The sequence below is a fragment of the Clupea harengus genome, chromosome 18, assembly GCF_900700415.2.
Source record: "Clupea harengus chromosome 18, Ch_v2.0.2, whole genome shotgun sequence".
In the NCBI taxonomy this organism is placed as follows: Eukaryota; Metazoa; Chordata; class Actinopteri; order Clupeiformes; family Clupeidae; genus Clupea; species Clupea harengus.
In genome coordinates this window covers 4,473,158-4,500,689 of record NC_045169.1, presented here as the reverse complement: position 1 = coordinate 4,500,689, position 27,532 = coordinate 4,473,158, and the positions used below count along the sequence as shown (strand labels likewise).

General features: G+C 44.1%; 3 protein-coding genes across 5 annotated transcripts; 1 reads left to right on the top strand and 2 right to left on the bottom strand.

The window, feature by feature from the left end:
* Positions 1–11,539: 11,539 nt before the first annotated feature.
* On the bottom strand, positions 11,540–15,794 carry gtf2h3 (general transcription factor IIH, polypeptide 3). The gene is made up of 13 exons (XM_031584873.2): positions 15,685–15,794; positions 15,351–15,430; positions 14,930–15,036; positions 14,580–14,704; positions 14,233–14,295; positions 14,045–14,074; positions 13,906–13,934; positions 13,737–13,811; positions 13,595–13,648; positions 13,259–13,327; positions 12,662–12,797; positions 12,398–12,434; positions 11,540–12,264 (listed from the first exon to the last, which is right to left on the bottom strand). Exons 1-13 carry the CDS (start codon positions 15,692–15,694, stop codon positions 12,195–12,197), a joined length of 885 nt encoding a protein of 294 aa, XP_031440733.1. The 5' UTR covers positions 15,695–15,794; the 3' UTR covers positions 11,540–12,194.
* On the top strand, positions 15,759–18,982 carry eif2b1 (eukaryotic translation initiation factor 2B, subunit 1 alpha). Its single transcript, XM_031584872.2, has 10 exons — positions 15,759–15,816; positions 16,070–16,111; positions 16,383–16,484; positions 16,679–16,815; positions 16,973–17,089; positions 17,428–17,540; positions 17,874–17,942; positions 18,109–18,184; positions 18,401–18,526; positions 18,673–18,982. The coding sequence occupies exons 2-10, from the start codon at positions 16,099–16,101 to the stop codon at positions 18,826–18,828; spliced, it is 909 nt and encodes a 302-aa protein (XP_031440732.1). The 5' UTR covers positions 15,759–15,816; positions 16,070–16,098; the 3' UTR covers positions 18,829–18,982.
* Positions 18,983–19,353: 371 nt separating this feature from the next.
* Positions 19,354–24,149, bottom strand: LOC105904311 (transmembrane emp24 domain-containing protein 2). Of its 3 annotated transcripts, XM_042710407.1 has the most exons (6): positions 23,831–24,149; positions 22,709–22,901; positions 21,987–22,007; positions 21,067–21,174; positions 20,549–20,689; positions 19,354–19,967 (listed from the first exon to the last, which is right to left on the bottom strand). In XM_042710407.1, exons 1-5 carry the CDS (start codon positions 24,008–24,010, stop codon positions 20,565–20,567), a joined length of 627 nt encoding a protein of 208 aa, XP_042566341.1. In that variant the 5' UTR covers positions 24,011–24,149; the 3' UTR covers positions 19,354–19,967; positions 20,549–20,564. The 3 variants fall into 3 exon arrangements, with proteins under 3 accessions (XP_042566341.1, XP_012687638.2, XP_012687639.2); XM_012832184.3 differs by having other exon boundaries at positions 19,354–20,689; positions 23,831–24,148; XM_012832185.3 differs by lacking the exon at positions 21,987–22,007 and having other exon boundaries at positions 19,354–20,689; positions 23,831–24,145.
* Positions 24,150–27,532: the final 3,383 nt, after the last annotated feature.

The window sequence follows — 27,532 nt, the reverse complement described above, 5'->3', positions numbered from 1 at the left end:
CGGATCGCACAGAAGAATAGATGCAGGATGTGTGAAAGTGGGTCAATACATAGATGTGGCGGTGCGTTACCCGTGCAGTTGATTGACCTCTTTATTTGCAGCGTCCGTCACCGTGGCCCAGATTCTCTGCCTGTACTGCGGGGTGCGCATGGTGACACAGAAGACAGGCGACAACACAGACAGGTTGAATAAAACCACCAAAGCGTATGCATCAAAGCAAGTGACCTGAAAAAAAAAAGGACAGAAAAGAGAGATGCTATCTTAGGGTCTCACCCATAAACACTGTATACAACCCCCCCCCCCACACACACACACACACACATTTACACACACACACACCTCCATCACATAAGCCTGCTGGATCTGAAGGAGGCGGGGGATGGGGAACCAAGGGCAATGTTTTGGTCTGTGAAGCAGATCCGTGTGTGTCAGCGTTGCCATGGTTTATGTCAAAGTGTAAACACTCAGAGACAGAGATTATTTACGCCACCTGCATAGCTAGGGGAAAGAAGAGGAATGTTCAACGGCCTTTCTTCCAACCCTTACGTGACTAATTTCCGTTTAACCTCTGCCTCTGCCTGCATTTGAGGTCCCCTTGGCAGTAGCCCAGGCGTCGTGGCTCTGCCCACCTCTCTGCTCTGCTGCTTGGTGACGCGACGTGCTGAGGGATCAGGCTGGCTCCAGACAGGTGGGTGTGAGGGACCACACACAGGAAGTTCATACAAGGACAAAACAATAGGCCAGGGCTCACTAGCATGACTCGCTAGCATGACTCGTTAGCATGACTAATAAAAGTTGATCTCATCTTATCTCCACTGACAGCACAGCGGAGATGGCTTGACACATCTGTGTGTATGGGTGTCTGTACTGACAGATAATTGCTGCTGTTTTTGGTCAGGCCTTCGTGGGAGAGGACATTCTTCTGCACGAACAGCTCTCAAACTCAATACATTTGGCACACATCCACATGTATTGTATGTACGGCACATTTTGTGGAACTTAATGGCGTTGAGATTGTAATCACTGTCATCTAAAATCCACTGTGAAAACGCATAGTGTGTAGACCTCATTGACAACATCATCAGCTTTGGTAAGATAGAATAGCAGCCTTTTCAAATGTAGCGCGAGGGAGTTACACTGCACAACAGATGGGACAGGTGTGGGGCCGCCTCACCGATTCAGTATCTGGACCTGGTGAGTCAAGCACTCGCTCCCGCTCCAGAGGGACTAGACTGTCAGGCTATTAGAAGGCCCAGAGAGGTATGCCATTCTGTATCTTTATCAAGCAGTTGCTCCTGGGCCTGTATACTGTAATGCCCCCGTAATGTGCTGGGTGGGTCTGGATCAGGGATGGCTCCATCTAGAAGGTTCTCTGGGGCAAAGGGGGAGGGGAGGGGTCCTGTGTTGACCGACTCCTCGAAGGACACCCGTCGGAACAGGTGCGCGAAGCCCCCGATCCGAGCGCCACGTCGACTCATCGCCTCGCAGCGCTGGAACAACTGCACGTAAAGAGCCATGAAATGCCCTTCAAGAGCTGCCAGCATGACTCCGTCAAAAGAGGCGCAGCGTGAGTCTTCAAAGAAACTAAAAGCATGGTGGCGCGTGTGCCCGCACGCATATACCCCCCCCCCCCCCCCCCCCAACACACACACACACACACACACACACACACACACACACACACACACACACCCAAACAGAACCACAGAGGCCAGATTCAGAGGGAGGGGGGGGGGGGTCTCCTCTTTAAAGTGTCCAGCTGTTGCTGCACGCTGCTGGTGATAAAGACTGATTGAAAAGGTTGGCTTTGGTGTGGTGCGCGGGTGCGGTATTGTTCCGCGCCGCAGCTGTGGCAGTCAGTCTGCACGAAGCATTCCAGGCGTGCTGGGGATGTTTGGTCGTCTCGGCTTTTCAGGAGTACTCGCTCCGAGCGTGGAAAATACTCCACATTTCAGATTCTACTCCAGATGCACAGTGCAATGTACAAACGCGTCCCATTCAAGCGGGATGCTCAAGCCTTCTGAGTGAATATGTTCCTTAGTCTGGTGGCACTTACACAAGGGGACGCTGTGAAACAACTAACATTGAAACAGACAAAAATGCTTTTACGTCATTAAGACATGGGGGGGGGGGGGGGGGGGGTTTAATATCTTCTTGGCATATGCTGTGCTGCCAGGAATCAAAACCTCTGTTTATGTAAACCTTGGTGGCACAAAAGGGGACAGAAACGAGCACAAGCTTCTTTTTTTGGTGCTTCTCTCTGGAAATAGCCGGAACATTCCTGCGCAAAAATCTCTTAATTGGCGGAGAACTTTACAGTGAGGGCACATGGGCCCTACGAGGGACGAGGGCGAGAATGTGGGCCAGTCTGGAAACTCGATTAGATAAGTGTGAGTACTTTCACAACAGCATCAAGTTAGATAACAAGCAGACAGGTTAGGGATGATGAGATTAAGCTATTTTCAGTTACCAGGAACATTCCAGAATATTCTTAGCTGCCGAGTTCTATGTATAGGGATAAAGGTTCCTTACCTGGGGTATTCCCACCTTTAAATACCTCTAGTAGACTAAATATACTTTTGCTTGTGTTTTTATAGATGCGGGCAGACGGAATCCAACTGAGACAAACAGGGTTTTTAGGTCAAGCTGAAGGCATACGACTGAAGCCACAAAAGAGCACATAGCTCAACCTATGGATTCCTTTTATCTCACATTGAGAATGCAGTTTGGTATTTAATGCAGAATGCAAATGTCAATATACCACACAAAGAAAGTTTAGGATTAAACTTCAAATGTTTTCTACGGTATGACTAACATGAAAGGGACTGAGTCATTGCTATGAACTGCATATTTGCATGTTTGCAAGTCTGGGTAAACCGGCGTGGACACATTTCTTACAGGTTTTGCAACCAAGTGAAATATAAATGGCTAAGTACAGCAGGAAAGGAACTCTCTGTTGGCGTTGGGTTTAATATGCCGCTGAACTGCTCTCAGTTAAACTGAAATGTTCACAGAGGTGCCCTCTCTTTCGTTCTCTTTAACACTCTCTCTCTCTCTCTCTCTCTCTCTCTCTGAGTTTATCTTTCATCAGATGTGCTACACAGAAGGCAGACTTGCAGTACTGTGGTTCACTGTGTAAAACCAGCTGGAGCACAGCACAGCACACTCACAAAACCAGCTGGACCTTTGACAACTCACACTGTCTGGGACAGAGGGGCCAGTTCAGGGCAAAGGGGAACAACACGAAGAACACGAAGAACATGCAGGAGCTGCGAGGCACTCTGGTCTGGTCTTCCCCTGCGTCTCTCGGCTGCGGGGTGCTCGGTGACTGACAGTCAGGCAGGAAATGCTGTGCTGTCATTCTACGAAATCATTTTGGGGAATGTACGACAGAATTCAGCAGATTCTAAAGTAATATTGGAAAATGAAATGATTCAAAAGGTCTTTAAAACACTTCGAAAGAGACACCGTAATCTTTTTGCAGCCCGTGTTTGGGTTGGCAGTCTGGCAATGTGTGATGTCTAAGTCCTTTAATTCATAATAAGGTTATTCTGTGTGAGTGGCTCAGAACAATTCAATTGAATTACCAATAAGATGGACTTAGATTGGCTTCCCCCGAGAGATTGTACTTGAGGCAGCAGTGCTCTCGACTGGGTCCTGGCAGATGCCTGATAAATCACGTCCTGTGGATGAGCCGGGGGATTACGAGGGAAACGCAGCACAGCAGATTTCTGGGAGAGCTCGCGCAGAGGCAGGTGAGACTACTGGTGGCGAGAGAGAGAGAGAGAGAGAGAGAGAGAGAGAGAGAGAGAGAGAACGAGAGAGATGGGAGAGAGAGGGAGAGAGAGGGAGAGAGAGACAGAGAGAGAGAGAGAGACAGAGAGAGAGACAGAGAGAGACAGAGAGACAGAGAGAGACAGAGAGATAGAGAGAGAGACAGAGAGACAGAGAGAGACAGAGAGAGAGAGAGAGAGAGAGGGAGACAGAGAGCGCGGCGGTGAGCTCTGGAGATGGATAAGCCAGCTCTGCCACCCGCGGCACCTGTTGGACCAGCGCCGGCTTGGGCACCAAAGCTCCAGCCAGGCCCCTCTCTACCCCCACCCCCCCTTCCCGGCACCCACCCCTACTGCAGCAGGGGCTGCCTCCTGCTGACTCCAAGATTCAGTTTCATTAAGAACAGCAGCTGACACACTCGCAAAGCGTGTCATGTGGTTACCAAAAAACAGGATAAAGCCACTACCTACCAATCCCCCCGCCCGCCCTGGCATCAAAAAACGCACGTCTACCAGGCTCTACCTTGCCGGTGTATGTGTTTTTACGGTATGAGTATGCAGGAGTGTTTGCCCAAGTGCTTTGTGGGTCACATGAAAAGAGTGGCTGTGACTGAACATGCCCGGGAGCGACGGCAGCACCGTCTCTGTGCTCTTAGTCAAACAGCCAGCCTCCGATGTGACGAGTGACAGGGCGTTCATCTAAACCCATTCGCTCTCTGTCTTTGATCCACCACTATTATGAGCCATGGCAAGAAATCATTTCATTTAAATGGGGCTGACAAGCCGTTGAAGGTCAAAACAGCTGCGTTTGCTCTGTTCAGTGCTATTATTGTTTCCCCAGCTGCTGTATCATGCATGCTTCTTCTTCTTCTTCTTCTTCTTCTTCTTCTGCTAACCAGCGTTAGAAAACACCTGCATCCTCAGCAGTGTAGTTCTGGGGAGAAGAAAAAAACCCGGCACAGGTGAACTCTATGCCTGACTGATGTGGTTAGGATGAGAGCGCCGACCATCACGAGTCACCAAACAACTAGAAGAACCTCAAAGAGAGCGCCAACCGAGGGGCACAGTCTCGTGGTGCAATTAACCCTTCGTTTGTTAATGATCCGAGGATTAAATGGCTTTTAGATGATTGCTTTTAGGTGATTGGATCAAGAAAGAAAGAAAGAAAGAAAGAAAGAAAAACATAAAGCTCTATTTGGGAAGATAAGCTTATGATATGCCTCAGTGACGCCATGGGCCATTGCCAGCACTCAGTTGTCTTGACAATACTGGCAAGTATGTACTAGACTGCTGACTGCCTGTGATGGTCTCTCAAGTATGTACTAGACTGCTGACTGCCTGTGATGGTCTCTCAAGTATGTACTAGACTGCTGACTGCCTGTGATGGTCTCTCAAGTATGTACTAGACTGCTGACTGCCTGTGATGGTCTCTCAAGTATGTACTAGACTGCTGACTGCCTGTGATGGTCTCTCAAGTATGTACTAGACTGCTGACTGCCTGTGATGGTCTCTCAAGTATGTACTAGACTGCTGACTGCCTGTGATGGTCTCTCAAGTATGTACTAGACTGCTGACTGGACCTGTTGCCTGTGATGGTCTCTCAAGTATGTACTAGACTGCTGACTGCCTGTGATGGTCTCTCAAGTATGTACTAGACTGCTGACTGCCTGTGATGGTCTCTCAAGTATGTACTAGACTGCTGACTGCCTGTGATGGTCTCTCTAAATAAAATGTTATTGACTAATGATGTGGGGCTCAGATGAGCAGTCCTGTGAGTTACGAAATGCCATCCCCCAGTATCCCACAATCCCTCATCTAATAATAATAATAATAATAATACATTTTATTTCACAGCGCCTTTCATGTCACTCAAGGACGCTTTACAATTTAAAACAGGAGCAAACAAATAACAAAACAAATAAAATTAAAAGTGCAAGTAAAAACAGCATGGCAACTACAGTGAGAATGCAATCCTGAAAAGGTGGGTTTTGAGAGAGGATTTGAACTGAGGGAAGGAGTCAATGTTTCGGATGTCAGGTGGGAGTGAGTTCCAGAGTTTGGGAGCAGAGCGGCTGAAAGCTCTGCTCCCCATGGTGGTAAGCCGGGCAGAGGGGACAGTTAGGTGGATGGAAGAGGAGGATCTGAGGGAGCGGGTGGAGGTGGCAGTGTGAAGGAGGTCAGACAGGTAAGGAGGGGCAAGGTTGTGGATGGCTTTAAAAGTATGAAGAAGATTTTAAAGTTGATACATCTCACTGCAGATGGTGTTCAACAGCCTCCCTGACAGCCCCATACAGCCACTCTCCGTTTTCAATGTCACACGAGGTCCTAAGTTTAGTTGCTCTGTGGACCACAATCGAGAAAAGAAAGCACTGCTGTGCAAGATTGCACGCTGAGTCTTACAACTGCTGTGTTTCATTTTTGCTGATTTCACCATCGCGCTCCAAATAACCCCTTCTTTCAAGTGGGTCAGCACGATCAAAACGTGCAGGGATAGTTTCAGAAGCTTCGTTCCTCCTCTCCTCTCCTCTCTCTCTTTATGTCTCTCTGCTGGAAACCACCCCCCCCCCCCCCAGGTGAAATGACTGGATTTTAGTGTCAGATTCACTTCTGTGGGGTTGTTGCAACAACTATGCTGAATTGATACTGTATGCTCAAATACAGAAGTAAGGATGTGGGGGCGAGTGTGTTTCTCTCTCTCTCTTTCTCTCTCTCTCTCCTGCCTGCAAAGGGCACACACAATGACAGGCATGAGTCACCCCAGGTTTCAGTGCCCTGATATCACACCACAGTAATGAGGCTGACATCGGCATCGGCAGAATACCAAACAAATCTCTCTCTAACATATGCAGTGTCAGCGCTGATCCGGGTGGCAGATAGCTGTTCAAGTGAGAGAGGTGCGCTGAACACTGAACCCTGAACCCTGCTTGAACTCAACGACTACTCCGCTCTTCGCGTCAGCTTCGCCATCCAAGTCTTAGAGGAGAAAGACTCCAAAAAAAGAATAAAGAAGAAAGCGCTTAGAAGTATAACCGGACAAACATGCGCATCTGACATGCTTGCTATAGCACACTGGGCAGGAGGAATCCCAGAAACCATATGTTTGGTTTTATGCTATACGATTTACACTGTAGACAGAGAGATAGATAGATAGATAGATAGATAGATAGATAGATAGATAGATAGATAGATAGATAGATGGATGGATATACATAACTACAGGTAGACACTCCATGCGAGCTGAAGACAGCTAATGAGCTCAGCTCCAGCACTGGGTGAGTAATGGCTTTCTGTTGAGAGTGCCCTTGGCTCATGTTTCAGCATGACCCAGCAACTTCCTCCAGAGCCACTGCTGCATCCAGGCAGGCAGATGGTCCCGGCAGAGGGAAGAACAGCCCCCTCGTTGGCCTTCCCTTCCCTATTCAGAGGCGCTGCTGGCCATCCACAAAGCAGGGTGCTCACAGCCAGCCCAGGGCCTGAGTCACCTCTCCCCCGAGGCCTCAAACGGTAGGCTGTTGTTGGTTGCTTTTACTGTGACTCACTAAACCCTCTTTGTGTGTGTTTCAGTGTGTGTTTCAGTGTGTGTATGTGTGTGTGGAACTTCTTCTGTGTATGTGGGTATGTGTGTTTGTGTGTGTGTGTGTGTGTGTGTGTGTGTGTGTGTGTGTGTGTGTGTGTGTGTGTGTGTGTATGTGGGCTGTGAAATCTGAGCCGGCAGCGTGTTGAGGGCAGCAGGGAGAGTGCTGCAGCGCTGGCTGTCTTGGCCCCACCAGCCCCTCAGGTTATAACAGCTCTGGAAGGGCAGCTGCGCCACTCAGACCACCCGACTCCTGTCTCCTCTGGGCAGCCCCCGCTCGCCCCAGCCAGGGCCCCCTTCTGCTGGGGAAGTCCTCCTCCTCTGGGGTCAGCCTGCCAGGAATGCTAATGGCTAATAAAAAGCACATTATTCAACATCTCTTAAGTTAATCCACACAGTAGCTTATAGTTTATGTTTATGGTATTTTGGCAGACGCTTCTGTCAAAAGCAACTTACAACACAGGTAAAGAGGAGTTAAAGATACAAAGAGACATGTTTTCTTGATGATGTCAAAGAAGCACTGACTGGAAGTGCAGCCTTTGCTTCCTCTTGTCCGTGGGTGATTTGGTCCAGCAGCTGTGTGGCTGCCTGAGGGCGGTCATCATGGGCCTTTAGGTGCAATATGGGGAAGTCCCTGCACTGGAAAAAAAAAAACAGTCTCTAAGGGCTGGAGAGCCTTGCTCAGTTCTGACGTGGTCAAAGTCATAAGCAATGGTGTCATATCACACAAAACTGCCATTTACTGTGAAAATCCCACTCCTTTTTGCCCAAAGGAAAGGCACATTTCAAGCAAACATGGAAAAAGGCTGCGAAAAGTCAGAGTGAGAAGAAATGACCTGGGGAGAACCATTAGCACATTTAACCGGCTCCAGCGCTCACTTCTTGTGTAAGTGAGAAGAATGTGTGTGTGTGTGTGTGTGTGTGTGTGTGTGTGTGTGAGGTACTTTCACCACAGACCACGGCCACACTTTTCACTTCTGCTGCAGAAAAGTAAACTTTGACCAAGATGGCTGAACTGCCCTGGCTTATCGCACCTGCTTTGCACCTCACTGGAAAACGAGAACTTTTGGTCTGAATTCATTAACACCAGCCTGCTACTCCAAAGTGCTTCTGCAGGGTACTCTCCACATCGCTAACCTGTTTTTCCCTCTCCTCTCTCAAAGGTTTAAGGTTTTATACATTGTGCATGATATATACTAACATGCCCTTTATGTCACATCTTCCTTATGTCATAATTATATAATTTATATGATAAATGTATATGACAATATATATGATAAATGCCAGTGGAGCTGAGCTGAGCTGACTCTTACCAGGAACTGGACTAGCGGCCATTTCCTTAAGCTATAGCACGGTTTTCTATGAGCTGTTGGTTTCCTTTTCTTGAAAGTGAGACGCATGAAAGCCCCCTGCATGGCTTTCCTGTAAAAGGTGAGGTTGTCTCTTCCCCTTCACTCTTCCTCTCTGCCTTGACCTCAAACACCCTGCTCTTCAGCGCTCACACACATTACTGGGGAGAAGAGAAAGCGCCCGATAGCTACCAACACGCACACACACACACACACACACAGATCTAATGTTTCAGATTTCTGCTTGTTCTTCAGGAATGTTTTGCAGATTGAATGACAGCAGGCTCACAGACAAAGTATTTGCTACAGTGAGGATTGATGTGACCTAACCAGCATAAATATGTTAGGTATGAGGCCAAGATTAAATCATTATAATGTTCCCTAGAGAACAGTATCTAAGGTGTACAGTGAGTGACCGGGCCTGGTAGGCCATCTATGACACTATCAGACTGCAGGCTGCTGACTGCTGAAGTCTCCTATATCCTGGTAGCATAGCCCAGATCCATGCAATCTAATGCATGCTTTAAAGATCATGAATGAGATACTGAGAGGTTTGAGATCAAAGCAATAGCAGGGTCTGGTGTGAAAATAATAACAACTAGTGGCAGAGAAACACAGTGATTGATGTTTGAGCATGGCTTTCATACACTGTGGCCTCCCCTTGGAAGGTTGCAGGCTAAAAGAGGAAAGACGCTCAGATTTCTTTGGTAAATATGCCTTGACTGGTTCAGGTTGTACCCGACAAAGATAGTCCCTCAAATAAACCAGGAATATGAGGTTTAAAGGGGGAAAAAAATCGGCATTTGAAATGATGTTCCACAGACCACTTAGCAACCCAGAAGGATGAAATTGGATTCAAAGTGAGCCAGAACATCACATGGTGTTTTTGTCATTGGAAATGAAATTGCATGCACACAATTCTAGGGCAGGAACACAGTGAACCAGAGGCTTTTCAAAGCAACGGGCACAGATGTCAATCACACTTATCTGAATGTGAGGGGCTGACATGCATGTCTTTTTGCATTCCTTGTCACACATGAACAGTAAAAGGCCCAAAGAGAAATTGTAGGTAGGCTAATTGAATCGTGGTTCGGCCCTGAATGGTGCAAGATCCAGCAATTGCCCAGTGGTCATAAAATAGGGGCCGAGAACTGGCCAGTGGTCACAGCATAGGGTTACAAAAAGCACCGGCTACAGTATGGACATTGGTAACTGCAGAAGGAGGATGCCATGCAATGCTGGAGGACTAAAATGGGCCTCGGCCCTCATTCAGCTGTTTATGTGCATAATTCAGACTGACTGGTGCGCTTCAGCATTAGGGTGGCAGAACAGAGGGCTCACGCTGGGGACCAGGGAGAGGGCTAATGAGTCATAATGGAAGGAATGCGAAGAGATAGAGCACAATCCACGCTGGACCGGACCGAAAGTCGATTAGAAGTCAATCTGCACGACTACCATCACTGACACGGACACGTGGCCAGACACACACACACACACACACACACACACACACACACACAATTACACAGGCTCGCCATGTGTCGTGCTAAACAGAGATGGGCCGGGTGACTAACCATCTCTGGTGGTACTCACCCACACACAACAGGGTTGGGTCCATTAGTGTACACTGTAATCTGACCTCCACGTCCTGTTTCCCATTCTGCGGGTTTACAGCTGTCCAGCATGCTGTACGCAGACGGTCATACCACATTAAGATCCCAGTGTTAAAATTAGACGTGATATTTGAACTCAGAATTCTTAAATTATTTTAGTGCAATAAAATTGTGCAAAAATGGGTGCATATGAGCCTCCCTTAGATTAGCTGTGCCTTTGCCTTGGGCTCTAGGTGCAAGCATACACATCCAAGGACAAAGGGCCTCTATTGTGTGAGAAGAAGCACACTCAAGTAGCAGTTGCAGAGGAGAAAGCAGACAAAGACCAGCAAATTCGCTGGTCTACTCTGCCCCCTGGTGGCGAAACAGCGTAATAAGGAAAACGTCCAAGGAAAAATAAGGTTTTACCTTATACAGATTAAAAATAGAAATAGAACACTAAAATAGAAAAGCGTCTATTTATGAAATCAAAGTGACTAATATCATGGAATGGGTGTTGCAGAAACTTCTCCTTAAATATTCCATAGATCTACAAAACAGCCTTCTGAAAAGGTTTCTGGTTGTAACGTTGACCTTTCTAATGACAGAGTAGGCTATTTAATCATTGTATTCCTCAGCCTCACTCTGGCTGGTGGGGCTGTGCATCTAAAAGCTGCCAATGACATCATCGGTGTCATCAAAACACTCCTTCAGCCCGTAACACCAGGACACAAAGCCGAGGCTGGTATTCTGGTGAAAGGTCTCTTGTGCATTGTCACCCTGCCTGGAAGGAGCTTGGCAGGGGTATGGGAGAGCTTCCTGTAGCCACACTCATTCAGCATTCACATGCCTTCCCAGAAGGCCCGCAGCCTGTCGGCAACTGACTCAAGTTGCTAGCACAACCACTCAGCATCCCGCTTCCTGGCAACAAGCATCTTCTCCTTCAGCCGGCCCTGAAGAGAACTTCCTTTACAACGCCACAATATCACTTTTCAGGAGTAGCCAGGAAGTTGTCATTAATATTTTCCTGAAATTGTCATTAGTAGTTTTCTCCTATCTGATAAGATATGTAAAGTGCATGGAGTCAACTCATATCTTGGCTTTGTGTGCCTGTGTCGGTTAACGAGGCAAGAAAAAAAAAAAAAGACTTGATGACATGACTTGATTTATACGTTCCCAGGCTTGGTCTTTGTGACTGATGAGATTAAATGTCTTTCTCATCAGTGTAGCCTTCACTTTCAGAATTCTTTATTTTATTTATTTTTTTGTACAAAATGAGAATGATCAATGACAACTAAAATACAAATGACCAGACATGAACAAACAAATCATTTCCCCCAACAGAGCTTACAGATTACGACCGACATGTGTCGTAATAAATGCCCCGTCTGGACCGATCGTTTACAGCATACTGGCAAGCGGAGAAAGTAGATCAGCTCTCGGGCCGCAATCTGATCTGCCAGGGGGAGGCGTGCTCGTAAAACGAGGTCGTCAAGTATCTTGACAACAACAACAACAACAGGAAAAAGAATCCAGTGAAGGTTTCCTCTTGACACGTGGCAGTTATTACTTCCCCATTGCTCAAGCATGTAGACAGACTTAAAAATATGACCAAATGGCCTATTTGCTGTGTGTGTTTGTGTGTTTGTGTGTGTGTGTGAGTGAGTGTGTACAGGCATACTTTCAGTTCAGTTTAACTAAGGAGTGGGTAGTACAGTAAAAATAGAAAACATTATCCAACCCCTCTTAGCTGGCTGAGTCATTTTAAATAGTCCATGACAACACCTTTAAACCGTTTCAGGAATATTGGCCTCCTACACTGAGAGCCATCGGGTGTTGGGGCATTGGAATTACAAGAAAAGGTCCTTTGGTGGGAACACCAGAAAGGTGGCCGCATGGAGTCACGTCACGTCACGGGCCTAACCTTCTTCTTCTTGGCCTTCACCATATGGGGCAGCTGGATCTTAAAGGCAGTTCTAGGATTTGGACACAGAGACAAAAATGAATGACATGAATGTCACTGGAACAAGTGCGACAGTGATGGGGGAGCATGTCATTGTGTATTATATACGTATAATATTATATAATGATATGTCATTGTGTACTTACTCGCATGTTGTGCAGATCGGGCTGAAGTTGCAGAATACTAAAAGGACCAGAAAGATTTGAATAAATGATCGATGCACTAAAAGACGTTAAAAAAAAACAGGCTCTTATCTCCCCTTGAAGTACCATTCCCTTTCTACTGGAGAAAACGAATCAATATCTAAAAGCTACTTGTGAGTAGATGGAGTAGATACCTGGATAGCATTTTTCTGGTTGACTCTCCCTCACACATGCTCTAGTAAATGTCATGTTACACTGAGAACTTACTGGACAGGCAGACGGAGCAGACGTAGCCGATCTCGATGAGGTTGCGGTGGCAGAAGCAGGCAGCCCTGTAGTCCACGTGGACCGGAGGGGGCAGGACCAGCTGGGAGCGCTGTTCAGAGTCGGGCAGGAACACCCACTGGCAACACAGAGACAACATGCAGGCTCAACCAGCAGCCCTCATGTGGACCACACACTTAGGCTTCAGGCATACCATTAAAAATACCATTTCTGTAGGCTGTGATAGGCTGTGAAATGTGTACAAGACCAATACTACATAGAAACGACAGCATTGATAGAAGAGGAACACAACATAAAACCTCCAACATCACTATGATTTTTGCCAATGCGGCTATAGTCTCTGCATTTAGTGAGTGAGTGAGTGAGTGAGTGTGTGTGTGTGATGGGCCAGCTGTATTTGCTCAAACATTGAGTCTGTTGCCTCACTTTGACTGGCCTGAGCTGGAGTGTGTTTAAGGCCATAGCACAGCTTGCAAGTAATCATTGCAAACTGTCCATATGACAGATCATGTGACAACTTCTACAGTCATGTACTGGTTCTATGGTAACGTATGCTAACATCTCATTGCAGATGCTCACCAGTAAATACTGTGTGAGGGCGACCTTCTGTGGTACTTTGAGATACAACCCCCCAGTTATGTCACAAGCCTGAAAGAAACAAAAAAAGGGGGTTGAAGTTTTGTACATCAAGATCTACTAAACAAAGGCGTGTAGGCCGCAATTAAGAGAGGCAGTACTATGAAGCAAGGTGGTGGTGCTCACTGAAAGGAAAGATCCAACAAAACCTCGTAAAATGTACTCAAAATCAGAATGTTTTTTTTTATTTTTTTTTACAAAATAACGTTTTTATATATTTAAAAGAGAATGTCACCAGGCTGTAAAATGTTTTGATACACAAGATGCGTTGAGACACACCTGTTGTAGGAGACCTGATTCGGAGTCTAGCACACAAGCATCTATAAGGACACTCTGAAAAACAGGAAGAAAAGAAGAATGGGATGAATGAAAACACAATGACGGAAGACAAACTATGGAGAGGAAAAGAGTGACCGCTCACCTGTTTCTGAGCCGCGAAGATTACATTCATGAAATTCATGTACTGCAGAGCACAGTCTTCCGCTGCTTTGATCACCTGATAAACATAAAATGAAAACAGCTGTTATAATTCCTCCCATTCTGTTTTGCACCATTAGTAATTCATTCTGGTGACTGCTGTTGGGGCTTACAAGTATTCTTGACTTCATGTCCTGGCCAGCTAAGGAATATAAATAATAAAATTAGCCACAATGCTAAAGACCATCACACCTCACATTTAGATTTTGAAACACAATGTAATGCCCGCAGTATCTTTTAGCAAAATGTTACCATCCAGTTGTTTAGAGATACGGTGTATGTCTGAATGCTAGTGTTAAGGAGAGATGTGTTCATTCTTCACAAAATATTTTATTCTGATCGTAAAAATACAAATGAAACAAATGTAAATTACACAATATGGCAGGCAAGCTGACTTCCTTGTGCGTGTTTTAAAGGATCTATATGTCATGAAAGGATACAGCACAGGGCCTTGGCAAGTCCTCCAGCCAACAGCGTGTCTGTCTGGTTACCCTTCACCTCCGCTTTTCAAAGAAGAAGAAAAGATGTTGTTATTTTATTTTATTTACATTGTTTATTTACAAGGGACACTTTCAGGCACTGGACAAACATCAGTGTACAGTTTAATGTGCTGTGTGTGTGTGTGTGTGTGTGTGTGTGTGTGTGTTGTTATTATTGTTTGTTCATAGCACCTGAATTAAGGACATGCCATTTGACATTGGTTCTCAATGATGCATCATGCTTTTGGACTAAGTCTGCCCAATGGTGTGTCCCTACTACAGCCACTGAGTAATACTACAACACTCACTTCGTGCCATGAGGCCCTTTATCTCCTCAGCGACGAGGTCATTCGCGACTGATAGGAGCTCGTATTTGCCATCGCCACTGGTTGCTGTTGCGTCATCCCAGTTCTTACTGGGAAACAGGAAATGACTGAGAGATAAAAGGAGTGCATGAGGGAGGCAGGGAGAGAGACAGAGAGAGAGAGAGAGAGAGAGTTTGTAAGAGAATGAGTGAGAACACTAGTTCATTGATAGCATATCCCTCAGATTCAGTTCACATGATAAATGCACCATCACTGTATCAAGTAGTTACTCTTCCTAAAAAAGGTGATTGTTCTGGTTCATCTTTTTTAGAAAGATACTTCACAAGACTTACCTCTCCTGACAGGTGCTTGCAATGATGGCCAGTTTGTTGGTCCTGGTCATGATCAAGTGGGAGTTAGCCATGACCATCACAGCATCCAGGCATTTTGACAGGGTGAACTAATGAACAGAGAATAGATAACATCATTAGTGCCTTTGCTACAGATATTGATGGCAGAGAACAGTGAATACAAGAATGAAAGACCTTTCTACAATTGTGAGCCGAACATCTGTGTATCAATTCACACCAAGCCTGAGACTAGATTTGGTAGCTTAAAATAACTCGCCAATTACACCTACTGTTCCAAACTGAACAGTATCTCTATCTTCCTTCAAATGACCGCATTTAAATGCATCTATGCCATTCCACAGATTGTGATGAAAACCAAGATAGCAACTTTGCTAGTTCTGTGCAGCATGGCTTGTTAACTAACCTCTGGTTCCCGTTGCGCTTGCTGTCCCCACCATATTGGATTAACGTCCAATACGATGACCAGAAGACTAACTTCTTCTTCTACAAACAGGGGTAAACAAAACACATTACTGATTGAATAAAAGTTCAGTTACAAGAGAACAAATAGCTGGCCAAGGCTAGCCAATTGGCTAACTATGTATCAAGGATGAACTAAATCAGCATTGATGTTATGCCGCTTCTCGACAATTGTTGCACTGTCAAGGAGTGTATGCATTTCTTTACGTGATGAAACCTTGGTTTCCAGGAAACCAGTATCAATCAGAAGTTAGTTATGAAGTTCCACAGCTACAAACCTGAAGCCATCACAGCAGTTTGCAGCTTTAACCGATGGCGGCGACTAGGTGTTGTCAGTCTGACGTCATCTTCATGAGTCGAAAAAGTCACAGAACATGCCGAACACAGCACAGCTGGTAGATAACAGAATTGTAAGAATTGTTTAGCAATCTAGTGTGTTCTCGTTGACTGATAACCTTTCCAGAAAATTGGTATTTGAATTTCAGTGAAAAGTGTTTACGAGGAGTCTGACCTGGGGTCCCTATTGCGTCAGAAACTACAGCAATTTAGCAAGCGTTATAGCTAGTGTAATGGCAGGCAAGCTAACAGCAGACAGCTAGCTAAATATTTAGTGTCAGAGGCTGTCTATAGGTCGCACATCCCACATACGACTTTATTTTTCAGTTTTTCGGGTGTCTGAGTTGGTGTGCAAAATGGATGAAGGAGGTAAGCTGAACTGTATGAACGTGTCATTGTGCTAAGTTGTCGCAAAATTCTTACCTCATACATACAGCATCTGCTGGTGTTCACATGGTCTGTAAATGAGGCCAGTTTGAAAATGGGCAATATCATTTAAACACATAAATGATAAAATAAACATTTATGTCACAATTCCAATGTCTGTTGTTGAGGATAGTTGCTGGGTTTATCGTCCAAGAATTATTGCTACTTCTGACAGGTCTGACAAATTCAAATTGTTCACTTTTTGTGTCACCAGAGTTGGTTGAATACTTCAGAACTCAAATGAGTCAAGATCCAGATGTGGCCTCAGCAGTGGCTGCAATACGCTCTCTCCTGGCGTTCCTGAAAAGAGACCAAAGTTAGTGATAATCCATGTGACTTGGATGATACCTGTACCTCGTCACCACCACTTCTCATACTCTTACGCAGTCACTAGCACAAAACAGGCACAAAATGCCTGCTTAAAATGCCCCCCTGTTTCTGTCATTCTGAAATCTGCAGTGATTCTATTTGGTAGTAAGGTAACTGCTGAGAGTCTGTCGACTTCCACAGGTGAGACGATCTATGGCCTGAGAGAGAACATGACACGGGCCATTGGCTGCCTGCAGGAGGCTGACTCCTCGGTGGCCGTGTCTTCAGGAGGAGAGCTCTTCCTTCGCTTCATCACCCTGACATCACTGGAACATCCGGTTAGCACCAGTTCACCCACATACAAGCACACACGTGTGCCCCCCCCCCCCCAAACACACAGTTTGGCCCACATTGTCCTGAGTTCCAGAATTGGTATTAAGAAGTAGATAAACCACAGATGAAAATTGATGAGGTGTTCATTCTCCAATGGTTCAGGACCTCTCTCAGTGCAAGAAGGTGATGGTTGAAAGAGGGGAACTGTTCTTGAAGAAGATTTCACTCTCCAGAAACAAGGTGGCCAAACTTTGTCACAATTTCATCAAAGATGGAGCTGTGAGTATAATCACCTTTCCCTCCACAACTGTTTTGTTATGACCGGCGTAAGGGGTGAGATGTTGGGGATCAGCAAACATTATGATATTAATATGGAAAGGCTACTATTGTGACAAATCAGTAGCTTTCAGAGTCCATTATACAGCACTGACAAGTTCACACCTTTGATGTGATGTTTTTAAGCAAGCCAAAGGCTAAAGCATAATCTCAAATAGTGATTTAACTAAATCATGAAGTCCCTGGTGAGTCTCACCTCAGGGAGGCAGTATAGTAGTATCTTGATGTAAGTGTTGGATCTGTTCCTGAGCTAATACTGTCCTGCTGTGGTGATGCCGTAGAAAATCCTGACCCACTCATCCTCCCGTGTGGTTCTGAAAGTGCTGGAGAATGTGGCAGCGGATAAGAAACGCTTCAGTGTCTATGTCACAGAGTCCCAACCAGACTCCTCAGGGTACGTATCCACACAACTCTGTTTAGAAAAAGCCTGTCAAGACATTTGTGTTCACACCAGCATTAATTTCGCATCATACAGGAGGGTTGTAAGTGTAATCAAAAATGTTTGAGACATGATTGTTGGTGAACCTTATTCCTATACGGCTACTGTTGGGGCAGTGTATCAGATAATTTCCCCTTGTCAGCATGGCATAACATAAATCTTCAGGTAGCATTTTGATTTCCTATGCATTATTTAAAATAGTGGTTAAGATCACGCCACCACGGATCAGATGCTTTTATAATTTGAGATAACACACCTAATAGAAACTTGTATTACTCATTTCCACAGAAATCAGATGGCAGAGAAACTACGGAAGCTAAATATTCCAGTCACAGTTATCCTCGATGCTGCAGTGGGGTGAGAGGATTGAAGTCCAGATGTTCACCACTTCATCTGAGAAACCAGATTTCCTCTTCCACATTACAGTTCACATCTGACTCACTGCTGGTCTGTCAGTGTACTCAGTTAATGCTCAAGATGCTATGTATTTATATTTCACTAATATCTTCATTGTCTTTCTCAGGTACGTTGTGGAAAAGGTAGACTTAGTGATAGTTGGAGCTGAAGGAGTTGTGGAGAGTGGAGGCATTATTAATAAGGTGAGTAAGACACACACAACACACACATTGTAATGACACAATCTTACATTAAGGTGCTGTCATAATAATTGTGATGTTCCTGTCGCAGATTGGCACCTATCAGATGGCAGTGTGCTCTAAAGCCCATAATAATTGTGATGTTCCTGTCACAGATTGGCACCTATCAGTTGGCAGTGTGATCTAAAGCCCATAATAATTCTGATGTTCCTGTCACAGATTGGCACCTATCAGATGGCAGTGTGCTCTAAAGCCCATAATAAGCCGTTCTATGTGGTGGCAGAGAGCTTCAAGTTTGTCAGGCTCTATCCTCTCAACCAGCAAGATGTTCCTGATCGATTTAAGGTAGGTTGTTCTTGGTTCAGTTGTTACAGAAACCCAGCGGTGTTGATATAGAGGTCCTAAAACTGACTATTCTTATCTAAATATTGTCCTATGCACTAGCAGCAACTGCATCCTTTTAAACTTAAGTGTCTATTTCCTTTTCTCAGTACAAAGCGCACACCCTTAAAACAGCGGAAGACCTGGATAAGGAGCACCCTATGATTGACTACACCCCTCCTTCCCTCATCACCCTGCTTTTCACCGACCTGGGGGTTCTCACCCCTTCTGCAATCAGCGATGAACTCATTAAGATTTACTTGTGAGTGTCCCTCCCATCCTACATAATCCCAGGGAGATGGGAATGACCATTGTGCTCTTAATGACAGCTGTGTGATAAGCCTTCTCTAGTGATGAGGTGCTTTAGCCTGGGTTGTTCCACTGATTCTTCTGTAAAATTAAAACCAGAATATCAGGAGACTCTTGTGTAATTTCTCTGTTGCCAATCATTGTGAATCATTGTATCGTTTCTCACATTTTTTTCCTTTTCAAGCACGTTACCTCGTTAAAACTATTTTGTTTACATACATATTAGACTGTTAAATAGGTTTGCAAATATCTATACAGTCTATACACAGGAGTTCCATCCGCATCAACTTTAATCATGGGCATTAGGTCTCATCTGAGAACTATGTTTAATGTAATACATTAAAGATGTGGTTACTTGTTTTCATTTGTAGACTTTAATTAACCTCCACGTCTTTAATTATCATTTGTTGAGAGATAAATGGGTATTTGTATGAACTCCAATGATCATAGTTCTTTTGGAAAAAAAAGAAACAAGACACGTGTTTCCCCAATTAAAGCCAGGTCATGTTTGAACTTCACACCTTGACAACTTTAGATGAGCATCAATTCCAAGGATTTGTTCCTTCCCGTTCAACCAAAACAACTCTCTTTTCCCCAACACAAACAGAGAAAACATAGCTTCCCCCACACATATATTGAAATAAACTTAAAATTTGTACAAAATTACAGTTGGATAAATTTGCCTTTTCATGGTTCCATACTGAGGCTCAAGCAGTTAGTCATCTACATCCCAGTGTGTCCACACTATTGTACTTCTCACCCCAGTAAAAAAAAAAAAAAAAAGCAAAAAAAAAAAACCAAGCTAAAGAAAAGCCAAGTTCCCAGCTTCACAGACCACAAATGATTCAAAGTGTATGCGGGATGTGCCTTTGTGAGCCGAGCTTTTTAACTCAAAGTTGCCATCGTTTCCTTTGAATTTAAACTCGAGAGGTCAAGTTGGGGTTTGAATGGCTGGATTCTAAGGACATATCAAAGCGTTGCACATGGAGTTTGGAGAAACCAACCGGAACTCATCCTGACGTTTGCGAACCCCCGTTGACCAGTGATGGCAAAGTCACCTTTTCGCAAGCCTGTTGAAACCGACAGAGAGTCATGCCTGATGGCACAAATGGCATTGTGAAAAAGAGCGAACACATAAAGAAAAAGCAGGATTTACACTAATAACCCACCCCCGCCCACACCCTACATATTGCTCTTCCTTAACTAAACAATTAAAATTGAATGTCTTTAAAATGATGCCATTTCCCACAGTGCACGTTCCAAGTCCACATAATATCTGCAGACCCTACCCTCCCCAACCCACCCGCCCGCCCGCAGTTGTAGCAAAAGATACAGTATCCCTCACATTCATGACATTCTTGACTAATAAAATAGTGACAACATGAAAAAATATCACTCCATCACAGCTGAAAGTTAGTCTTCAAAACAAGGGTTGGAGGACAGTTTTTTTTCTTCTTAACAGTGCTAACGGGGTGACTACTAAAAAGTAACATGGGCAACAAAAAGAAAAACATTTTTTATTTCAGACGGAGAGAGAGCGGAAGGTGGGGAAAGACACCTTTTCCTGGGGTCCGGACAATTTCCAATCTTGCGGCATGGCTATGGACCATTTTCATTTTTTTTCTGCAAATGGTACCAGTTGATGGGGGGGACACTTTTGGAGTAAAAAAATCTTACATGTAAAACCAAACTTTTACACGACTCTCCGCACTTCGAAAAATCTCTTCAGGTAGTAAATCTGTCCCAACGTCATGGCAACCAAGACCAGCGCCTCGAAGAAAGACCATAGCACCACTCGGCTGTTTGTGTTGTCGTTGACTGGAAGAGGACAAAACACAAGGACATGAGTTCCAGGAATACACTGGCAAATAAAACAACTTGCTTCATTCACTCACATGAAATGCAAAAAAAAAAAGAAAGTCTAACATGAAGAAGACATAATCAACAGTCATTTGGTATGCAAGAAGTTCCGTCAAATGCAAGATGTCACAAATACATAATTATGAAGATAAAACTGGACACAGTCAGTCACAATTATTAATGTGCTTAATACTTAATGACCATACCAATGTTAGGTCATCTGATTACAAATTATACAGCACACTGAAAGTGAATTCTATAATAAGAACTCCCACTAGCCATACTCACAGCAGTGGCTAAAGTTTGTGTGTGTGTGGGAGGGGGGGTGGTCTTACTGGCTCTGTGTATCCTCTCGCGGACCTCCATGTATTCCTGCTCATGCTTGACAGCAGTCATGGCCACAGCCAGCTCGTTGATCATCTCCTCCAGTTTGTTTTGATGGACTGGGAGGAGAGCACATGTAGAACACAGCCTGTCAGTGAGCATGTGGGTGCCATTCACACATTACTAGCACACGTTAAACTGCTTGTGGTGTCGAGTTTCCTCTTTCATCAGTCTTATTCCTCAATCTCAGAGTGACAGCCGGTGCAGGGTTAGGCTGAGCACGTACAGCAGGCACAAAAATCGTTGCGGCTTCACACCTTTCCTTGCTAACCTTTGTTGAGCCACACTTTTCTGCCAATCAAATGTCACGTTCCATTTAAAAGAGAGACGCAAAAGCACAGCTGAATGACAAGCATTTAAAAAAAAAATAAACACTCCAATCTGTTCACGTTAGTCTGACTTCAGTGCCTGACAAACATACACACAGTCCTCTCGGGTCATGTGTTGCAGATAAGCCTACTTTTAGTAAAAGACGTACTGACCTATTCGTGAAAACGGCAGTGGTGTTCAACCAATCTTTTTTTTTTGTGTAAACCTTTGCATCATAACAATAAAATGTCAACGCTTCATAAAAAAATATTATTTTAATACAGAGACAAGAATTATTCCCCCAGTTTATAGGTCAGCAACACTAAAAAGGTTGTCAATGGATTATCAGTTGAACACCATCTCGCAGATACTTCGCAAATGGGTCATCATTTCAATAGCATCTAAAGGACTGCCACCATTGGCTGCAATTAGTTGTGAACACACACATTTCACTTATTGGTCTTGCCTAACAAAATGCCGACTTCAACAACATTGCACTAGTCTACATTCACACAGTAAGTCCCTCAGTGATTTGCAAATCCATGCAGTTGGGTTAACCTACCATCCCAGGTGTCACCACCAACTGAAGGAGGGAAGGAAGAATTAAGGGAAGAAAGAGAGGAGGAATGAACAGAGTAAGAGGGATGACAAACAGGTGAGGAAGCAAGGAAAAAGAGCAGCAAGGACCGTATTTGCAAGGTGATGCTTAGCACAATCTCTACATTTAGCATGAATAAACACTGACAGAAAAACAGACAATCCTAACCCTTCCATTAGTTTCAAATGAACTAGGCTCAGATGCAAAAGCTATATCACCCTCCTCCCTATACAGCTGTTATGTAGCTTGGCTGTAAGATTTCTTCTGCTACCATTTGAGAGTTATTCTGTGCCCTTTTCCTGTTTCTAGCAAGGACCTAACATTTCTGCTTTTTTTAAAATACACATTTCTAGGCCATTTTAGTTTTTGGCATTGTACAAGTACTGTACAATCACAACGTGACACATAAAGAACATATGCATTCCCTCAGGGTAGAAAGAAGAGTCTGGAAGGGATAACAACACTAACTCCTTCATCTAAAGCCTGTGCTACTGTGGTGATGGACAACACCCATGCTGGGGTTTTTGTCACTTTCAAAAATATGTTTTTGAATAAGTACAAGGGTGGTCCCAGTATACTTAAAAGAATGACTCAACATGTGTACAAATACAAAAGAAAAAGAGCTTAAAAGAGCTGGAACGCATAAAAGGTAACACATACAAAGAGACACACGGGGCTAAGCTTACCTTCCGTCTCCATGATGTCACCTTTCGGTGCCTCTCCGATATCGATGGTGAACATGACTATTTTGGGAGTCATAGTTGACATCTTGTTACTGAAGCAGAACTTGTATGTGCCGTCCATATGGGCAGCAACAGAATACTTCCCACTGGACTCTCGGTCTCCCTTATATATCTGCTTCCCATCCGGGCCAGTAATCTATGGAAGTGGTGGGGCACATTAGATACATACATTGAATTTAAATGGTATACATGCTTGTTGGACGAACTGCAAATAGCGGAAACGCGATAGAAGTTTCCAAAAACAAAACATGACACTAAGATTTAATGTAAAACAAATATGTAAAGTGACAGGGACGGCTTGTCTCAGACACGTAACAGTCGTTTCCCCAGTTCCATACTTAACATGTACAGCTGCTGCAAATACTTACTGTTAAGTATAATGGATGACTGCTATGAGGATAATCAGGATAATACGGTTTACCTCTGATACCTTGCATTACAAACCACTCTTTGTTTTACATTCCCATGTTAGGTTTCAGGGGTCTTGGCATCAGTAACGTCAACAGCTGTTAAGTTACCTGGCTAGCGCTCAGACCAAAATGCTTATAGAGCGGTGATGGTACTCTGCTAAACTAGCCGATTTATGTTGCTAGCTCGCTAGGCAACATTACTCTCTACAACCGTCCCTCATTTTCACTCCAGGTCGGGCCAAACAGTTCTCGGGCATTCGTGTAGGTTATATAAAAGATGAATAAACCAAAACCGTCCAAGTTATCGTTAGGCAAGAAGTGGATTCCGGACATATAGGCAACATGAATGTTAGGTACCTAGCTAGCAACTTAAGCTACCGTTCAAGTTGACAGGCTTTGAATAAGTTAGCTAGTTATGGCTAGTGTAGCAATGCGTGCTATCCCGATAAATTACTTTATGTCATACAGAAGATGATCATACTGATAGAGTGTACAATTTCCTGTTTCACCACAGCGTTGTATATCTTGTCTGAATAGCTCAAGTTACATCTTCTATAACGACACGTTAGCTAGCTTGGCCTGACATGTCGCAACTTAGCTAGCGCAAACGACGTTGGTTATCCTTGTGGGCTAGCCAGCTAGCTAGTTAGCTTACCTCCACATCGATGTCCAGGAAGCCTCCCTCTGCAACCTCAAACATTAGGCCCATCTTGGTGCCGGAGTTGACCCGTTCGAAAAAGCACTCTTCGGCATGAGCGTCTATGCTAACGAAGTATCCGGATGCTGTGGTGGACAACATTGCCACTAAAACAATGACTTCAGAAAGCGTGAACATGATGGCAATTTCTCTTTGACTACAAATTGAAGTAAAGAGGATAGCTAGCACACAGTATTCTAGGAAGACAGTCCTCGCAAGCCACCGACTTGCGGAGGAGGAGTTACTTGATGTAGATGGCCGTTTGTGACTGGAGGATGACAAGGCGCTGCGTTACTGCCACGTAAAGGTTCAAACAAGAAGCAAAGAAGGACAAACTACACGGAGCAAAGGTGAGAGCAAAATTTTGTGTCATCATCACCTGTACTAGTGTGCAGAGCGGTAGAAAAAACAACGTAGGGTGGACGATTTTACTGTCTGTGGACGAGTCAGTAGCACATTTCATGTCAAGCTTTGACATTAGCATGTAGGCATAAGCACAACACCATATCGCCTTCTTTTACATGAACAATTATATTTTGTATTGTTATCATCATCATCACAGGGCTCTTTTGCAGCAATGCCCTGATTGAGGCTACATAATACAGAAGAACAATAAATAAACAAACCATAACAAAACAAAACAGACAAAATAAATAAACAAAACACATTAAACGACTCAGAAATTAAGTATATAAAAAAAATAACATAGAGTTAAAAAAATTAAATCAGAGAATCATTTAAAACAACAGCATTGAGGCACATCCTTAGCATCTAAAAGGCTCTTAAATTGGTAAATACAAATACTTGGTTAGTTTCAACTCCACTTGAACAGTGTTCCATTTATGGGAAGCAAAGAACTTAAAAGCTATTTTACCTATATTAGTTTTTGTAAGGGGGATTTCAAGGGAGATGAGGCTCTGTGACCGTGTGTTATGACAGATGGATTTTAATTTTAAAAGTGACATGAGATAATTAGGCAGTTTTCCCACCAAGGCTTTATAAACAAATAAAAGACAGTGTTTTTCCCTCCTGTCTGCTAGAGGGGACCAACCAACATTCTTGTATAAGTTACAGTGGTTATGACAAGGTGTTAAGATAAAACCCATCAAATCATTAAAACGGGTCAAATTTTCGGCAGGGACAGGTTTGCTGAACCCTTACACATACATTTTTTACACAGTCATTTAAAATGGCCCATCTGAGGGAAGTGTGGTTCTAATGGAGAAGTTCCTCGGGCATGAGCATTACTGTCAAGTTAACATGATTGAAACTCGTGAGCTATCCACTCCGCCCACACAAGCACAAACAAAATGACAACACGTGCAAAATGAGTGCAGTGGCCTTGCAGAGTCAGGTATGTTTTCGGTTTACTTAGTCTACTGTTTAATAACGCAGAGGCACACGCATACAGAATTTGAATGTAGAATGGCAAATGGAGCAGGTTTTTTCTTTACGCAGACACAATATACTTATTTGGGGTGGACAAAGACGCTAAAACACAAGGGTAATCACACTTAGGTATTTACAAATTACAGTGACTCCACATTGTTAACTATAAATACACCTAGACATAAACATAATTGAGGAAACACCAAACACTCGAAATTAGAACACTTAAACCGAATTTACAGACATAAACATTCTATGCTAGGGAGTACATCACATAACAAGCACAACACTGAACCCTTCTCTCTCTCTGCGCAAGCCAGGGGTCAATGCAGAGCCGGCCGGTCGCGGTGGAGAACCATTATCCTCCTCCGTCCTACCAGATGGACTCTGTATACAACATCAGACAGTTTAGCTGTCTCGACCTACTGACTTGCCAGCTTTGGTGACACTGCCTTTTTTTCTCTTGGGACAATACACCCAAACCTGTTCTCCCATGGATAAGTCTTCCTCGCAGCACCGGGTGTCATAAGCTTGCTTCTGGTGAGCCCCAGCCTCGCTGCTGGCAACTGGTCAGGATTGCTAGCTGGGTCGCCAGACTGCAATAAAGTCATTCAACCAGCCCATCACCCTGAGGACGCATTGGGTATTCTGAGTCTTTTTGGTGCAGAGCCGCCAGCAAAACCTGGCTGAACACGCCAGCCTTTGCTTGGTTGCTGTGCAGCTCCTTGGGCACACTGAAAGAGCTGAACATTTAGTTGACCCAGGAACACTGCATCTCTCTGGAACAAGTGGCCGGCCAGCTTGGTGGATGGCACAGAAGACCTCTCTCAGATTTGCCAGGGCACTCTGGAAGTTAGCTGCATGCATGAGGAGGCCATGGAGGTAAACCTGTATGGCAGCTCCATCATGTGTGTCCAGAGTATGTGGTCACTTTTTACAAAACAGGATATTAGCCATAGAGTCATTATAAGCCACACCTCCAAATTTGATTGACGTATAACTTGGAAATGGTTTGACAAATCTAAATCCCTTGAACAACTGTGTAAGGATGGTCTGGAGACGATGTACAACAAACTTCATGACGATCAGATGAGTGGCCTGGAATGAATTTGTTTCCCAGCCTTTTTAATTCAAATTGAAATAGTGGGGAAAATGTCAGCTTATGAGCAATCAGAAAAAAAGAGGGTTTGTTCCAATCCAGGATCCAAAATGTAAATGTACTTATTACAGCACGCCCTTGAGGCTAATTTGTTTCATATTTGGTACATAGCTTCTGTGTGCTATTATGATTGACCCTATGAAGTTTGATGAAGATCAGCCATTTACACTGGCCAATATTGACTGCTGAATTTTATTAGCGAGCCAATTGGCACTTCAGAAAAATGTGATCAAATGAGGCCAAGTGTAAGTATACCAAATTTAACATTTTTACATGAAGCAGTTCTTCACATGTCAACTGTAGTGGCCCCTATGGAGGTCATTTTGCTCAATTTGGCCTGCATCCAAACAACATTGGCATTATTGTGCACCCCCTTACATCAGAAGAAATTATCTGAAGTCAAGTCACATAGCACATTTAAAAACAACAGGAGTTGTATCAAAGTGTTTTCCAGTCGAGATTAATCAATTTACAATAAAAAGAAACAAGAAAAAAAAAACAGAATAAAGATTAAAAAGGCTAAAACATAAAGACGAATAAGAGAGTTTTAAAACTGCCCACAGAGACAACAGATCTAACATAAAAACGGAGACTATTCCATAATGTTGCACCCATGACCATTAAAACCGATATAAGCTTGACCAGCCTTTGAAGTAAAATTAGACAAAATCAGTAAAAGCTCCTCAGAGGACTTTAAAGTCCTTGATGGAAAGTAAAGGGTAACCCTGCTAAAACTGGTATAACGCGGCCAAACGTCTTGGTCTTAGTTAAAAGTCTAGCTGGTGCATTTTGGACCGCTTGTAACTTATGAAGTGAAGCTTGGCTTATCCCCGAGTATACTGCATTGTGGAAGATAAGAAAGCATGGACCATATTCTCACAATCTTTTGGGGATAGGACATTTCTCACCCTATCAGATGTGCAGTTGTTGGTAAAATGAAGCAATATCAACCCAGCTTCTCTGCTTGAACCTCCAAGTAACAGATCAATCACCAATTTGCAGTGACTCCTTTTGTGTTAAACAGGCTTAAATGTTTGTTTAAAACCATGTGTCAAAGTCAAACCCAATCTGATGAGGTATTTGTAAATTCTAAGCTTAAAAAAAGGTCAACA

Excerpts from the sequence above, each read along its gene's own strand:
- LOC105904311 (XM_042710407.1), bottom strand. The coding sequence starts at position 24,010 with ATGTTCACGCTTTCTGAAGTCATTGTTTTAGTGGCAATGTTGTCCACC. Across the intron at positions 21,175-21,986 it reads TGGTGGTGACACCTGGGATG|TCCATCAAAACAAACTGGAG; the intron begins GTAGGTTAACCC and ends CTCTCCTCCCAG. Across the intron at positions 20,690-21,066 it reads CGAGAGGATACACAGAGCCA|TCAACGACAACACAAACAGC; the intron begins GTAAGACCACCC and ends GTCCTCTTCCAG.
- eif2b1 (XM_031584872.2), top strand. Across the intron at positions 18,185-18,400 it reads GTGGAGGCATTATTAATAAG|ATTGGCACCTATCAGATGGC; the intron begins GTGAGTAAGACA and ends TTCCTGTCACAG. Across the intron at positions 18,527-18,672 it reads ATGTTCCTGATCGATTTAAG|TACAAAGCGCACACCCTTAA; the intron begins GTAGGTTGTTCT and ends TCCTTTTCTCAG.
- gtf2h3 (XM_031584873.2), bottom strand. Across the intron at positions 14,075-14,232 it reads ACTTGCCAAGGCCCTGTGCT|ACATACACCGTATCTCTAAA; the intron begins GTATCCTTTCAT and ends ACTAGCATTCAG. Across the intron at positions 13,649-13,736 it reads TCTTCGCGGCTCAGAAACAG|AGTGTCCTTATAGATGCTTG; the intron begins GTGAGCGGTCAC and ends CCTGTTTTTCAG.